Genomic DNA, 17627 nt, shown 5'->3' with positions numbered 1-17627 from the left:
GCCTCTTGCATAAATACTCCATACAACACAGCCCGACACCAGAGCGACGGATCGCAGGACAGTTGGAAAGTCACCTGAGTAGTTTTGTCCAATTTGCTCTTCCCCAGTCTTTAGTGTTTGGTTGCAACTGCTAGTGGCAGACAGGCTCTCCGTGTCGGAGGAGAAAAAGAACGCCGTGTCTGACTGGTATTCCTTGTCATCAGAAGTGAAAGGTGTGAATTCATGTCTGTTTCCTCCCCAAATATACTGGTGAGTAACATCTTTGTGTCACTGGTCTTTCATATTCTACATGCTGCTTTTTGTTTTATTAACTAGTTACTTGAAACAATGCAGGCATAACCTTGTGAATTGTATGCAATTTTGACACAATGTTGCAGTATGCATTAAATTAAGCTGCTGTAGATGCACAAAATTACAGAACTATTCTCTTCACAAGAAGCCTTGACTTAAAGCCTACAAAGTCATAAAGTCAGAACACCCACGTAGTTTCACTATGAAAGTTCATCACACTTCATATGCAGTGGAAACAAAAAACATTGCATTTTTCTTTCCCAAAATCTTTTAAATTGTTGTGGCAGGTATCAATCAGTTAATCGATTATCATTTGGACGGAAGTATTTTAGGAAACGTTCAATGTAGGTCACAATGAAGGTTTACTGAATACGTCAGGCTACTCTGTATTCGTAGAAAATTTGAATGGATTTGAATCGATCTCCGACTGGGCATGCAATGATGACTGCATTCAGTCTCACTGACCAGAGCCGCTCTCCAGCGAACCTGCCGACCGTTTCACAGCCTGACCTTTTGGGGTGTTAGCTCCGTCTGACGCGCCAGGCTCGTGCGTCAGGTACGGCGCAGTAGAGGTGAAGACGGACGCTCTAATGACCGTACATTCATACAGGCGGCCAGTCTCTGTGTGTCTCTCCCCCCTCTCTGTCTCTCCCTCCCTCTATCTCCCACTCTCTCTTCTTTCTTTCCCTTTCTGCCTCCCTCTATCCCCCCCTCTCTCTGTCTCTCAACTCCCCTCTCTCTCTTTCTAATCCGCCTTCTCCCTCTCCCTCTCTCTCTCTCTCTCTCTCTCTCTCCCTCTCTCTCTCTCTCTCTCTCCCTCTCTCTCTCTCTCTCTCTCTCTCTCCCTCTCTCTCCCGCCACCCCCCCCCCCTCTCTCTCTCTGTGAGTTAGGTTAGGTTCATGTTATTAGGTAGATGGTGGCATCAGGCTTGTGGAAAAACAGGTTAACGATTGATACCACAGGAGGACAGCGTGAGAACCCCTGTTTACTCTGCAGGAGGATGTGCGAGGTTTTAGATTCTGAAACCTGCGCACACATCTTCCTGCAGAGGAGTTTTTTTCAGACACCGTCTCCGTGTGTTTAAACCTCCGTAGGTCTGTTCTCTGACAGGAACTGAACAGCCGACCTCTTTACTGTGAAACCACGAAGCTGCTGTTGCCGTGCTCGTGCCATCACTGCCTCTCTGCTCTGCGTAGATGCTACCGTGCTGTTATCATGGGGGACCCCTACTGTCACAGGGGTTACGTATAATGCTTCCAGAGATGTCTTCACTGTAGTGTCTCTGATTCTACGTATTGTTCTGGAACTCAAAATGTGTTCTGGAACTCGTGACTGGCTGTTGGAAAAGAAAATCCAAAGGCAGACTCTCACTAGCCAGTCTTTATGGACAGTATCGGGAGTTTTAGGCTCGACGTTGCATGGCCTACACTCTGATGCAGGGACTGATCTGTTTCAGTTCTCTCTATGAGTTGATGCAGGGTTGAGGGGGTCGGGTAGGCGCTAATCTTATCCCAGATCTGCGGGTTGGGGCCCGGTGCTGGTTCCTCCTCCAGTATTCTGGACAGGACCTATTCATTCCCACACGTTTTGGGGAGACTCGACGCCCCAGCCATGGAATGTCAGCGGTTACGCCTCGTCGCCACGTTGACTTGAGATTTATGATGCCTGTAGTGACAAACGGGAGGAGAGGGGGGAGTGGGGGGGCAACGGGGGGGTAATGCAAGACGTCGGCTCGCGTTTCCCTGTCAGCACCGGGACGCGGAGGAACCGGCGCCCGTCTGGCTCACGGCGAGAGAGAGGAGGCTGGCAGAACTGGGCCGGGCTCCAGTTACGGCGGTCGTGTCCGCTCCAGGCTACCCTATAACAAATCACAAACGCCTGTAAGAGTTTACTATCAATGAGTGTTGGTGTGGCCAGTAGGGGTAGGCCAAATTGTCAGGTGTCCATTCCCACCGAACACAGGCAGTGCTACACAGGTGAAGAATGTGTATACCATTACAGGCTTTTGTAAGCGAGTTGAATTGGTAAAACTCACTCTTCAGTAGGCTATAAATACCGGCCACCCGCACCACAGAATCGTTAGCTTTTCGGTGGTGTCGCTGGCTAAAGCGGTGTTCATAAGAGGCGGTCACTATGAATAAGTCAGACGAACCGAGATAAAACAAGTCAGGGTGGAAGCAATTCTGACAAGTGACGCAGTGAGACCTGTGACGCTCACAGGTTAATAGTGTTTTAACAAGCTCTGTTAAGGCTTGCAGGTTTACTGTGTTTTAAAAAAGCACTATTAAGGGAGATTAGAAAACACAAGCTCCCCGTTTTCCATAATGGTCAGTGGGTCATCAGCAGGCCGTTCTGAAAAGAGACCAGCTCTGCTCACCTCTGATCCCGAGAATTGGATGCATCCTAACTCGTCTCTAACCCAGTCGCAATCTCAAATCTGTAATCCGCCTGCGGGAACTGCATTCATCACACCGTGTCCCCAAACACAGATTACAGTAATCTCTCAGTGACAGTGAGGATTTAGCGTTGATCCTAAATTCTCTACAATGGAAATGGTCGTGGTGTCCCCCCCCCCTTTTTTTTTTTTTTTTTACTTTTTTTTTTATATATCTCGTTGGATTTCCAGATTCTGTTTAGTCATGGATAGGCGTCTCTGTGAGGTCTGTGATGTCATGCATACCAGACATCCATCTGGCACCAGTCTAGGTCTGGCGTTCGCTGGGCAAGGTGAGGAGTTGAGAAGAACTCCAAGGTCTGGGTTGAGAACTACTATAAAGAGTTCTACTGAAAGCTCCATGTTGGCAGATACCCGATGATGATGATGATGGTTTGTGTGATCTCTGCAGGTGAGGGCTAGTATTCTGACAGGACAGTAGTGACTAGACACTAGTTGTATTGTACTGTGTGCGTGCTTGCGTGTGTACGGTAGGCATTCTTCCCTTGGCCTCTCTGCATTGCTCTTACATAAAGCATGCAGCAGCATTTGGGCCTTGTTGGTTCTGTTCACAGCCCATTACCCTCATACATTTTCTGTTGATTTTCTGAAGAACATAGTGACATTTCTGCTCGAAGGCAAATATTTCCAGTTTGGTTTGAGAAAGGGAGACGTGTAATCTTGTCCTCGGCCTGACACAATCCTCCAGTAATGGAGCTGAGCTGTGTGCATTCTCTCTCCTGGGCTGAATTGTTACGTGTGCTCCTCAGCTTCCTCCTCATTGTACCCCTTCATGTTTTATTAGGCCGCTGTTCTGTTATTCTTAGTTGAGCAGGATGTTTATAGGATCCCTGAGCAGAAATATGACTGGCAAGGCCTGGCTGTTTATCTTTCCTAGCCCTTCTTCTCAGGTCTGTACTGTCACCACGCTGTGTCCAACCTCTAGGTCTCTCTCTCTCTCTCTCTCTCTCTCTCTCTCTCTCTCTCACACACACACACACACACACACTCTCCCTCTCTCTGGGACTCTCTTTATCTGTCTCTCTCTCACTCTCTCTCTCTCTCTCTCTCTCTCTCTCTCTCTCTGTTGCTCCCCACTTAAGGATGAAACGAGTCTAAAAGCAGTCTCTGCTGACGAGTCTTTCCATCACTGGGTTAAAGCCTGGATATCCTTCAGTCTCACTTTTTTATTTTTAGATCTCTGCCTATGGTTTTGTCCACCCGTGAGTAATACGACCTGTACATTTCGAAGAAGATGTAAGAAAAACCAATATTTACTGGAGCGTGTCATCATACCCCTGCGTAAACAACCCTCATCTTCGGCACACAGTGGTATGGAACCTGGGAATGGAAAACCTTGATTGTTAGATGCTAGTAGCCATTGCGTCAGGGTGTGGTCTGCATCAATTGTTGTCATGTCATCTCTAGTTTATTTGAAGCTCTTCTATCTTTTAATCGATGACTCATTCTGGATATGTGGGTGCTGAGGTGTACAGGGGAATTAAGGTCTTATCCTAAAGAATGAGGACATCAGCCCCATTCTGCTGTTTTCATAGCAGCAGGCCAGAAGAGCCTTTTGAGATAAAAGTGACGTATTGGAAAAATTGTAAGACCCAGGGGCTTATTTTCAATTATTGGATTGACAGCAGTTTAAAGATTTAATCTGTTACTTAATCCCTATTGAATCCCAGAATGCCGTTGAGCCTCAGTTGTTTTCTCTTCTCTGAGGTTGAGGAGAACCTGAGTAGAAGTTTTTATTTCTGAGCTCATTGAAAGTGTCCTCAGGGACGTCTCACTCGCGAGCTCTTTATATGTTTGATTACCACCCAATATGCTGGGAGAGAGTGGGGTGGAAAAATGTCTTGAACAATAAAGATGAGTGGAGAATGTACGTCCTTACACACACAACACACTGTGTGACATCACCAGGGGCGCCACACCCCAAAATGGCCTCCTGCGCCACAAAATGGCCGCCAGCTGTGGGTTGGAGAGCTGATTGACTGCACCTGGGACCTGAAGTGGTTGCACCCACCTGCCCTGGATCAGCAATTAACCAGAGTTAAAACCCAGGCCAGAAGAGGCTTGGTGAAAGAAAGAGAGAGAGAGAAGAGGCTGCTCCACGCCTCCTGGAATGTTTTGACTTGTGTTTCATAGACCATTTGGGTTGTAAAGTTTCCGTTTTAGTTATTAAAAGGCCAATAAAGGCCAAAGTACACGCTGTCTCCGGGTTGTAGCTGCACAAGCACATACAACGTGGTAGACCAGATTCTCTGTACAGTGGATGGCAAACTGAGTCAAGGGGAGACATGTCTAATGTTGCCCAAAGGCTCTGATGGTAGAGGGTTCACTGACTGGAAGTGACACAGACTTGCCTGGGTTGTTTGCTGCATGAACGACGTCTCTGTGCCACTGTCTCTGTGTTCACAATCTGAGAACCTCTCTGAGAATGAGCACCTCATTGTTGTAAAAAAAATAAAAATAATATATGTTTAAAATGTATGTAAAAATATGTTTACAAAATATATTATGTTATATATATATTATATATATTTATATATATATATATAATTTTTTGGCTTTGTTAAAAATACTGGAAAACAACTCCATCATGAGGTATACTTTAGAAGATTGTACTTTGCGCAGAAACCAATGAATTGCCATACACAGCTTCAACTGTTTTGCCGTTCGTCACCAGCATGTTGAAATGTCTGACCAGTTAACTTTCCGTTGTCTCCAGCAGATATAAATAATATTTTTATTCCAGGGCCCCAAAGTAGGTTTGTGGTAACCAGTGCGCTAGTTTCGAAGAAAATGTTATGTCTCTCGATTTCAGTGGGACAGTCAGATTGTGCGTGCGTGTGCTGCTCAACGGAGAGTTTGTGATGTTGTGTTTCCTTAGTTCTCCACAGTCGTTTCTCTATGACTAGTTTGGCCAAATCGTCTACGGTCCTGTGCACACGCTGACCACCGAGCCATCGCGCTTTAAATAGACGGCCTGAGAAGACTGCTCTGCTGCATTGTGCCTTCCCATAATGCACCTCTTTAAGGACCTGCTCCAGCCATAACCTCGCAGTAACCTACTGTGACTGCTACACGGCGCTGTGAAACAGACAGTTAAACAAAAATAAATAAACTTATTGTAGCTTCAGCTAAAGTGGAATGTTCCACCAACCTTTTGGTTGAACTATGGGTGTTTGGGTTCCCACCGGAGTGGAATAGCACTGTGACTACACATTCTCACAATGATTACATCCCCTCTCTGCCCAAGCTAGCACATCTCTCATAACGAGGACACACAGCTACCTAACGCTAACCATAGCCCCGTGCAGTTAGGCCTACGCAGTGTGCTGCGTGCCAGTGGTCTAGCAAAACAAACCACTGCCCGCCTACAGGCAAATCCAGACTGACTAAGGTTTATCTGCTCTGTTTCTCTGGTTCTTACGCACACACAACCTTCTTGGACTTTAAAGTGTAGGCTATTTATGTTGGAATTAACTTCAGGTAATCGCATCTGGATGGAAGTGTGCCGAGTTCCTGATTTCACTCTCAGTTCTCCTTCTTCTAATGGAACATGCCGATGACTCTGAAGATTCAGATCCTAAATGACTCGGTACCAAGAGTTTCTGATCTTAAATGGTTATTTTTCTGACCTGAAAGGGCTTCTGTTTTGGAACCGTTTTTGTTGTTTGTATACAGTATACTGTATACAGACAGACAGGTTGGTGTGTGTGTGTAGTGGTCCTGTGTGTGTGTGTAACCTCCAGCGTGTCCTGTTCTGTGCCCTCCTGCTGCAGCCCTGTGTTAGTGCCCAGCAGAGACATGACTGAGGTGATGATCAGCACCACCCCCATGGAGGGCATAAGGCTCAGCCCCAACAAGGACAGACTCTGCTTCCAGGTAACACACACACACACACACACACACGCACACCTACACACACACCAGGTAACACAGCACACCTGACACGCACGCACACACACACACACACACACACAGGAATTCCAGTATGAACTGTCCACCAGTACCCCTGGCTGGGATTACATCCTCCTGGTTCCTCATTGATGAAAAACACTCTGCCGTGTTTTTCTTGACGGAGAAAGAGGGGATGTAGACGCACCCAGAGGAGGATGTGTTCTTCCACTCCATCCCCCCCCCCCCCCCGTGGTTCACACCCCAGCTGTGGGTCTGTCCCAGGGGCGCTGTTGGTCTGTCTGGTGGGGGGGGGGCGGGGGGGGGGCAGGGCCTGGTCCACCATCTGGGTGGTTGTTTGGCCCAAGATCTCCTCTCCTGTCCCAGAGAGGAGGATGGAGGGTTCAGCTGGCTGTGTGGATGACCCGTGGCGGCGGTCGTACTTCCTCAGTTCCTCCTCATCCTCTTCCAAAACTTCCTGCTGGCTTCTCTTCAGCCTGAGTCCACCACCGCCTACAGTACAAACCGGTCGACCGGGGCCCCTGCCAGGAGACGCATCCCTCTTACCCAGCATGCACCAGGCTGTCTGTAGGGGGAAGGGATGAAGAGAGGAGGGAGGGAGGAAGAGAGGAGGGAGGAAGAGAAGAGGGAGGAAGAGAGGACTCCTCACTAAGAGCACAGGGGCGGTGGAAGATACTAGAGGCCAAGTGAGGTGAGGTGAGGTGAGGAGAGTAGAGAGGACAGGACAGGAGAGGAGAAGAGGAGTGGGTGGTTTCGGCGGCTGCAGCCCGAATTGTCGTCACAGTCAGCACTCCAGTGATTCCTCCTCTCCTCTCCTGTCCTCTCTCCTCTCCTCTCCTGTCCTCTCTCCTCTCCTCTCCTCTCTCACCTCTCGTCTCCTCTCCCTCCCTCCACCCACCCAACCACAACCCAGAATAGCCGTCATCGTGCCCGGCTGGTGATGTGTTGGCGTCACCCACCCCCCCCCCCCCCCCCCCCCCGTCCGTCCAGATGGGAGCTGAGCGATGACGTGAGTCAGCTGGGGGTCTGGAGACAAGGTCACTCAGTAGGCAGCTCTCTGGGGGTGCTGACACACAGCCGGGAGACGCAGATACCCAACACACACACACACACACACACTGTGTATATGTATATGCACACACGTACACAATCACCCAAAACACGCACACATACAGGGAACACATGCCCTCACACACATCCCCCCCCCCCCCACACACACACACACACACACACACACACAAATCACTTTTCCCCGTTGTGCATAATGTCTCACACACACATGATAACGCGACTCATACTCTCACACACTAGCCCACACATAATCACCTGCCACTCGCACCCTCCTCTGTGGTCACGCTGCACACACACACACACACACACACACACACACACACACACACACAGCTGCATTCTGCTAATCCTAGACCCACCCTGACGCGCCGGCAACCTCACACACGCAGACCGTTTCAGAACACTCTGACCTCACACACACACCCAGGGCCGGACTGGGTGAATATTTCATGCCGGGAAATGTAGCCCCAGTCAGGCCACGAGCCGAGCCGACGCGGTGAGATGGAACACCTTCAGTTTCGATTTATTGACCGGGGGGGGGGGGGGGGGTGCTGCGTGATTTGTTGACGGGGAGGGTTGGGGGGGGGGGGGCTGCGCGATTTGTTGACGGGGGGGCCTGTGCGATTTGTTGACGGATGGGCAGGCCATTCACCGCGGGCCAGGCCAGTTGGCGCGCCAGGCCACCGTGAAAATTCCCGATGGCCAGTCCGCCCCTGCACACACCGTTTCAAAACACTCTGACCTCACACACAGACCGTTTCAGAACACTCTGACCTCACACACACACTGTTTCAGAACACTGACCCCCTCACACATCGTGTAAAAAGACACTGATCCCTCACACAGTTTCCCCGTTTCAGAACACTCTGACTCTGTGCCCTCACACACGGATCGTTTCAGAACACTCTGACTCTGTGCCCTCACACACGGATCGTTTCAGAACACTCTGACTCTGTGCCCTCACACACGGATCGTTTCAGAACACTCTGACTCTGTGCCCTCACACACAGATCGTTTCAGAACACTCTGACTCTGTGCCCTCACACACAGATCGTTTCAGAACACTCTGACTCTGTGCCCTCACACACAGATCGTTTCAGAACACTCTGACTCTGTGCCCTCACACACAGATCGTTTCAGAACACTCTGACTCTGTGCCCTCACACACAGATCGTTTCAGAACACTGACTCTGTGCCCTCACACACAGATCGTTTCAGAACATTCTGTCTTTCTGACCTTTCCTCATTCCTTACTTATGGTGCTAAGTGAGACTTTGACACAGCTGGATCATCTCTCTCTCTCTGTCTTACTCTTTTCTCTCTCTCTCTCTCTCTCTCTCTCTCTCTCTCTCTCTCTCTCTGTCTTACACTCTTTCTTTCTCTCTCAGTCTCAACTTATGCTTTCTTTCCTCTGGGCTCCTTGCCCAGACAGCGACATCACTCTCCCCTTTCAATGTCTCCTTGTGAAATATGCAGGTCTAAAAATATTCTTCCACTTTATCCAAACAGCAGCAAAAAAAAGAGCTGTTCTTGGATCATGAGGGGTTGTCAGACCCCCTCCCCCCCCCCTACGAGCCGATGCTCTTCGCCCTGAGAACAAGAGAGCCGGCGTGCCGCTCGCTCGTTGTCCAATCACGCTTGCAATCTCCCTTGTCGGAATGGCTCCCATGGCCTTGGTTTGAGATGCAGACGTCCAGAGCTTCACGCCAGGGTCTTTAGCTGCGGGCGGACGGACGCATGGCCACCCGAGTGCAGCCGCTCCGGGGCGTCCTCACGACGGACGCTGCCCCTCCTCCCGGGCAGTCTGCAGTACCGAGGAACAGAATGTTTGTGACGTGCGTTTGTGTTCGGCTGCGGCTCAGGAGGTAGAGCGGGTCGTCCGATGAGCGCGGGGTCGGCGGTTCGATTCCCGGCTCCTCCTGTCCACATCGAAGTGTCCTCCGGCAAGACACTGACTGAACCCCAAAATTGGTCGCAATGAGCAGGCTAGCGCCTTACACTGCTGCTTGCCGCTATTGTTGTGTGAATGTGTGTGAATGGTTGAATGAGAGACCATTGTAAATCGCTTGGTCCGTAGCCTATGCCGGGCTCACACTACAGGATATTTAAAATCCTAACCAATTTTGAAGTCGGGTTACATCACGCACATAAGGAGAATCTTAACAGATATTCTTCTTGCGCATCTCATACGAGCACACACAGCAAGATTTGAAAATAACAGCTCATCACACACTACAGGATCTTATCATAGCCTACCCGAGGGAGCAACGAACCACTGGTCTCACCGTCTCACTTGTAAAGTCGGGACGTAATAATCTTAAATATCAAACATGTTTGGTATTATCGGGGCCGCCCAGATGGGTCTGCGAGCCGATCGGGAGGTATAAGATTGGATCTGTAAATCCCTCACATTACAAAATAATCTGGGCCGATCATCGGCCCCGACCAACGTTCCAGACCAGATTTCTCCTCCGATTGTCGGGAGGGGTGAATCGGGGATAAATCGTCCCAATAATCCTGTAGTCTGAGCCTGGCATTATAGGTAGAAAGGCGCTATGCAAGTGCACTGCATTAAGGCTACTGTATTTACTGCACGTCCGAGTATTAGAGACATGGTGAGACAGACACGTGGACATGGTGGGAGTTCATTTTATGAATCCTATCATGTTGAATTATATCGGCATGTTTGCAGCTCAGCTGGATTCAAACACTGGGTTTGTTGACCTGCTGCAAACATAGGCCTACTACTGGATGACACTCTCTGGTGTGTGATGTTTTTATGGATAATAAACTGTAGTATGAGCCGCCCTGGTACAATACCTCCCCTAAGCTATCAAACGGGACATGATGATGATGATGGTGTATGCGTGCGTGTGCGCCAACCGGCTCAGCGCTGTGTTTCTGTCCTCCTCCACAGATCTTCCCCGACCCGTCGGACTTCGAGCGGTGCTGTAAGCTGAAGGACCGGCTGCCGTCCATCGTGGTCGAGCCCACGGAGGGGGAGGTGGAGAGCGGCGAGCTGCGCTGGCCCCCGGAGGAGTTCCTCGTCAGCGAGGAGGAAGAGGAGGAGGAAGACGAGAAGAGCAATGGCACAGTTCAAAATGGACAGCCAGTGCAGAATTCTCAGCACTAGAAGTCAAGCAGGAAATGCCCCCCCCCCCCCCCCCCCCCCCAACCCTTCTCTATTCCCACAAGAGACACACACACACACACACATACAGGTCGCACCTCACATCTCCTGTAAACTAGCAAACTTCCTCTGACACCAAAGTATCACATGCTCAAGAGAAGCAATACACACACACAGACACACACACACACTCAATATCTGCAAACAAACATGACTGCTTGACACATATGTATGATGACACACACACGCACATGCACACGCACACACAAACACACACACATAAATACATGCACAGGTGTGTGATGTCACACGACCACCCCCCTTTGTTTTGCCCCGTGATGGAGGTGCGGTTGGATAGTGGCAGCTGAATACTCCATGGACAGCTCTTGGACTGCAGGGAACTACGCTTCCCATGATCCTTGCCAAAATGGCTGGCCACATGACCCCAGAGACTTCTCATACACATAACTATGTGGAGGTGGTCTTGGTGTGCACAGGGGACTTTTGCATCTGTCGTCCAGACCTTCAATACGTTCAGCATACAGAATCAGCTGTCTGTAGGAGTCAGTGTTTGAGCATATGTTGACAGTTGGGAGTTTCAATTCGGTGGGTTTTCGATGACGTGAGGTGTGGAAAGGGTTACTGTGAAATGATTAAAGCAGACGGTTGTTCCACGTCAGGCTGTCGGACGGGACAGGAAGGAAGGAAGGAAGGAAGGAGAGCCTTGGCCTTGACTAATGGCTTTAACACGCTGTGGAGAGAGAGTGGAGAGAACATCCGCACGTCGTCTCCCTGCTGTGATCGTAGTTTGAGATTTTCACTCTAAAAATCAAAAAAAGGGTGCTGTGTAGAACCGCCTGTAACAGTAGAAGCTCCATAAGGTGCTGTTTGGAACCCCGAAGGAATTCTTTATCTGAAAAGTGTTCTATTATAGAACCTTACCAACCTGAAAACGGTTCTCTACTGTAGGTGGAACCTTCTACTGTTCTAAGCAGTTCAACATAGAAGGATGTATAGGGATGGTGTCAGAGCGCTGGTTCTGGACTGAGGAACCTGCAGGCTTTACCCAAGGAGCTTAGAATAGGGGAGAGATAAGAGACCACGGCCACCACTCGACCCCTGTCCTCATACAGAAAAACACAACACAGATGGGACCACTGGTTAATAATCCTCATTATTGAACACCATGTCTGTGAATATTGACTGGTTAGAGGGGACAGAATTGAGACTTGATGGTTTGATGTCTGATTATAACCAATGGGATGTCACTGAAATAGATCCAGCCTTGATGAGGGACATGTAAATCTTTCTTCCCCTCAGGGCCTGATGGCAGAGGGTTTGTTGTGCTTGTATTGCTTATTTGTTAATTCTGGTTCACTTTGTAACTGCCAGGGAAAATACATTAGACTGGCATGATCTACAGTATGGGCAGGTCACTCCAGAACAAGAATACATTAGACTGCTATGATCTACGTCACTCCAGAAGTCAGACTTCACTGGTTCTTGTCTTCCTCTGGTTTTGAAGTCAGTCATGATCGACGTGCCACCGGAACATTTAAATGGTGCCCAGGGTCAACAGGCTGGACAGCCAACACTCATCATTTGAAGCATCATCTGTGTTAATGAGTCCTTCTGGTTGTCATCAAGATGGACATGCAGCTTCTGGCTCGTCACTCCAGGATGGTAGCTGGCTGGCTCGTCAGCCCAGCTTCAGAAGACTGCGTCGTGTGAAGTTTCCATTGCATGTAATTAGAAAAACTGAAGATGTTTGCTCGTCATATTATTTCAAAATACCTGCCCTGCTTTCTTTTTTTAATAATGATTTAATGTGTCACAGGAATATTGTATTGTGAAGAGAAGTTGTCACTCTTGTGTATGTACAGTAACTTTCTGTGTTCCTATTAACTGCGTATGAACCTGTCGTCTCTTGTTCTGTGTTTGAATGGCATTAGGGCTCTCGGTTCAGAACATCTCTTCTCCCTCTGCTGCCCCACACAGGTCCTGTGTTGTTTTCCTTAAACCTCAGGGAGAAAAGCCATCATTTCGCTCTCATTTTTGTTTTTGTATTTAGACCACTTTCTCTGTGACAAAACACAGAGCTTGTAAATAAACATTTGAATTTGCGTTCCTGTCGTCTTTGTCTGCTTCCACAATGTAACGAAGGAAGGTCTGATAGCAGGTGAAGATTCGCTGAGGTAAATCAAGGTTTTCTAGGGTAACCCTACAGTGCATCACAGGTTGTTTTCAAGAGTCTTGGCATCTTATGTCTTCTTTCATTTAGTGTTTTGGTGAAAACCCCCCCTCTCCCCAGCCCCGTCACCTGCGCAGCGTGGTTAGGCCTGCACTTCCTGCTATGCAGCTCTGCTCTGCTCTCTCTGATCTCTTCTCTATCTGTGTTTTCTCCCCTCGCCCGTTCTCTCTCTCTCTATTCTCCATCTCTCTAACCTCTCCATCTCTCTGTATGTAGACAGATTATATATAGCAGCAAGCACACAGACCGCATGCCTCTTCCTGTGTTCTAACCCCCCCCCCCCCCCCCCCCCCCCCTTCCTCTGTCACTCCAGCTACATCTCTGCAGCGTGCCGTCTAAGCTCTGTTGTTGTTGTGTGTGACAGTGCTGTCTACACCTGAACACACTTGGTAATTAAAACAGTATTTAATTCAATAGCACGGCTAAATGTAGAATTGACACGTTGGTCCACCTTGTTAGACAGGTCTATGCTACGTTTGAGCCTTGCTCAAGCGTAGAATACGCCCGTTTTAAAAAACAATGCATTTCAGTCGAGATCACTAGTCAAATTTTTTTTAACATGCAGCAAATACAGCATATGGAATTTTGGTGGTGTGCTCTGTTCGGGGGGGGCCCTGCCTTCCACTGCATAGTGGAAAGCGCGATAATAAGGGGAGGGCGATAATTAAGATGTTCCCCCCCCTCTGGGGGAATGGCATGATTTAGCCCTATGACGATCAGAGTGGGCCACAATCAGGAAGTCGCTCAGAGGTAACTCAGCCCACTAAGACCGTCAAAGAGAGCCACAGGGGGACTGCTGTACATTATAGTCCCTGGCCTCCATGGGCCGACGCTTCGTGGAGTTCCGAAGGAGTACAGCCTAGAGCCTCTGCCTCCATGGTGACCGGAGGGACCGCTGGATGGCCCTTCGGAGATGTTTCGGCCCACGATCACCACGGAGAGCCACAGAGACTTAGCAAGTCAAGTTCCCCAGCTTCCACCAGCCGACGCATAGTGGAATACCAGAAGAATGCAGCAATACCCCCGGAACAGAGAGCAACGATGACAACAGAGATGACATCGACAGACGCAGGTGGAGCAGGGGAGGAGGTGGGGCGAGCACGCAGATAACAAGCAATCAGCAGTAATGGTAACAGCGAACAATAACATGTTTTGACAGCTTAAATACATGCACTCTGCGTGCTGGACCAATGCTATGACAACTGACAGTCAGCAGGTAGGTTGCGTCACGGGGTGTGACTGATAAGCCTCTGCCGACTAGCCCGGCATTGACGTCCGTGCCTCACCTGAAGTTGCGTCGGAGACTTAATTTCAGTCGAGATCACTTTAGTCAAAATTTACTCATTTATTTAACATGCAGCAAATACAGCACATGGAATTTTGGCGGTGTGCTCTGTTCAGGGGGCCCCCTGCCTTCCACTGCATAGTGGAAAGCGCAATAGTAGGGGGAGGGCGATAATTAAGATGTCTCCCCCCCTTGGCCCAGAGTGCTGGAAGAGGGAACGTGCCAGTTGTCCACATACCACGCATGAGTGGAGGCGCTCGGGCAGCGAGCATTAAGCAATTCCCCTGCGTGCCTGCGCGCCTCCAGGTATTTTATTGTGATATGCGGAGCGTGCCCACTAAGCGCCATCCAAGTAACTCCATTCCTGGGTCCAGTTTCGTAAATTAGCCTGATCCCTATGTCCACGTCCATCCCCTGTGTTGATGTGGATGGTGCTTGTGTACACTGTGAATAGCTAGCTAGTTCCTATTCTAATGCTAGCTAATGCTAGTATGAACATGTTAGCTAGCGTTGGAATATGAGCTAGCTAATGCGAACAGTAGCTATAAGAACAAGCGAATGCTAGCTAATAATAATGACAGTAAGAATGTGAGCTAGTTGGCTAGCTAGAAGTGTTGTTTGCTAGTTGCTTGTAAAACGTTGTTGTTAACTTGCTAGTTTCGCTAGCTAGTTTTGCACTCGGTGTTGTCTCACCAAAGTTGTGTGACCTACTCAACCCACCCTCAGAAGTTAATGTATACCCCTCTTATATTATGTGTTCCAATGTGAACAACCAACCACAAAACTCTGAGATCAACCAATCAAAAACTCTGATTTCTACTGCTATTTCACGTTTTGTGTGTCACGTGGGTATTCTCCGTTTAAGCATGGCTAAAACGTGAAACTGAGCCATTTCAACAAGTGCCTCTACTTGTCTATTCTACATTTTCCTTGTGATATCGGGCTGTTTCATTCGTGACATGCATGTTATGCAGCCCTCACAGGGGCCATGATCTTAGCATCATAGGACTTTTGTGGGATTCCTGCTGTTATACAAACCAGCCGTTTCCTCATAGACACAGACTCTACTGTACTTATGTAACTAAACCCAGGAAGACAAAATGTTCAGGAAGGGGGAGTTTACAGGAACCAATTGCAAGGCTTCCAGCCACTGTTACAGTGGAAACTTCAGTGGTTTGTTGCAATGTACCAATGACCCACCATCAGTTTAAGCTTGATTGACTTGTACCTGGAACTGTCCATCAAAGTCGACATGCAGAGGTTCCAAAGCTACCAAAGGCCTCTTCAATTGGCCAAGGGCACCTCCCAAGGTCTGAAGGCCCCTTCCTGCAAAGAGAACAATGAGCTGACATTCTAACCTGCTTCCTTCTTCCTGGAAAAAAGCGATGCATAAAGAGTTATTAATAGACCCCCGGCTGATAGCGCTGGAGGGTTGTGGGACCATAGAGAGAAGTCTGTGGCCAGGGAGTCAGCAGTCACGGCCAGGGCCACACACAACACCGACAGCTGGACACAGAGCACAGGAAGAACATTTCACTGCACATCAGACTCATATGAGTGGAGCATGTGATGAATAAAACCAGCTTTGACTTTGGAAGTATGGCGTGAAGCTTCAACAGATCAAATAATGTGAGGCTAGATTAAGCTGTTCAGGTGGATTCTAGAGGGCATGCATTCAAAACACTATCTGTGTTATAGTGGAACGTCTCTATTTTCAGTTGTAGCTGAGTGGGTCTCATAAGATAAGATGAACTTTAATAATCCCTGTGGGAGGGATTTGGGCGTTACAGCAGCGTGAATGTACAGAATACATCAAGGCAAGGCAAGTTTATTTGTATAGCACATTTCAGCAACAAGGCAATTCAAAGTGCTTTACATGAGACATCAAAGCATCAAGACGAAGTGCAAGAAACTATCTGTCATACAAAACGAAATGTCAAAAAAAAAAAAAAAAAATGCTGGAAAAATAAAATACAGGAATAAAAGTTACAGTGCAGTGAATGATTGAATAATTATTTGATTTAATAAAAAGCAGCGGCAAAAATAAGTCCTCAGACTTGATTTAAAAGAACTGAGAGTTGCAGCAGACCTGCAATTTTCTGGAAGTTTTGATCGGATAAAATTATGTCATGGTATTGATTTTAAGTGGACACTGGGAAAACACATATCCTGTACCTGATATGGAAGCACTGACTGCTTGTTTAATATTTTTTATTTTGTCAGTGAAGAATGACGCAAATTCATTGCAGGCCCTGGTGGATAGAAGTTCAGAGGCTACTGACACAGCAGGGTTTGTTCGCCTATCGACAGTGGCAAACAAAGTACCATCCATCCATCCATCGTCATCTGCTTATCCGGGGTCGGGTCACGGAGGCAGCAGTTCCACCAGGGGGCCCTAGACATCCCTTTCCCTAACAGCATCAACCAGCTCTGCCTGGGGAGTCTTTAGCCACTCACAGGCCAGTGTGGAGATGTAGTCCCGCCACCTGGTCCTGGGTCTACCCCGCGGCCTCCTCCCAGCCGGACACGCCTGGAACACCTCCCTAGGGAGGCGCCCAGGAGGCATCCTCACTAGATGCCTCGAACTACCTCAACTGGCTCCTTTCGACGCAAAGGAGCAGCAGCTCTACTCCGAGTCTCTCCCGGATGACTGACCTTCTCACCCGATCTCTCAGGGAGACCCCAGCCACCCTCCAGAGAAAACTCATTTCAGCCGCTTGTATCCGTGATCTTGTTCTTTCGGTCATGACCCATCCTTCATGACCATAGGTGTGGGTGGGGACGAAGATAGACCGGTAGATCGAGAGCTTTGCCTTTTTGGCTCAGCTCTCTTTTCGTCACAACAGTACGGTAAAGCGACTGCAGAACCGCACCAGCACCAGCTGCTCCGATTCTTCCTGATTCTGCTTCCAAACTCCTTCTCCATGGTTCCCTCACTTGTGAACAAGACCCCCAGATACTTGAACTCCTTCACTTGGGGTAAGGACTCATTTCCTACTCGGAGCGGACAATCCACCGGTTTCCTGCTGAGAACCATGGCCTCAGATTTAGAGGTACTGATTCTCATCCCAGCCGCTTCACACTCAGTTGCGAACCGATCCAGAGAGTGCTGGAGGTCGCAGGTCGATGATGCCATCAGGACCACATCATCTGTAAACAACAGCAACGCGATCCTCAGCTCACCGAACTGCAAACCCACCTCCCCACGGCTACGCCTCGATATCCTGTCCATGA

The 17627-nt window shown here is 48.8% G+C and overlaps 1 protein-coding gene across 1 annotated transcript; it reads left to right on the top strand.

The window, feature by feature from the left end:
- Nucleotides 1–168: 168 nt before the first annotated feature.
- lbh (LBH regulator of WNT signaling pathway) lies at nucleotides 169–10860 on the top strand (the record flags this gene model as incomplete). The annotated part of the gene is made up of 3 exons (XM_084450774.1): nucleotides 169–249; nucleotides 6521–6623; nucleotides 10645–10860. Exons 2-3 carry the CDS (start codon nucleotides 6546–6548, stop codon nucleotides 10858–10860), a joined length of 294 nt encoding a protein of 97 aa, XP_084306900.1. The 5' UTR covers nucleotides 169–249; nucleotides 6521–6545.
- Between the last annotated feature and the right edge of the window lie 6767 nt (nucleotides 10861–17627).

The sequence above is a fragment of the Borostomias antarcticus genome (genome assembly GCF_949987555.1).
Source record: "Borostomias antarcticus genome assembly, chromosome: 16".
Lineage (NCBI taxonomy): Eukaryota > Metazoa > Chordata > Actinopteri > Stomiiformes > Stomiidae > Borostomias > Borostomias antarcticus.
Note: the sequence above shows the minus strand (reverse complement) of the source record. Positions and strands in the feature narration are given on the sequence as shown.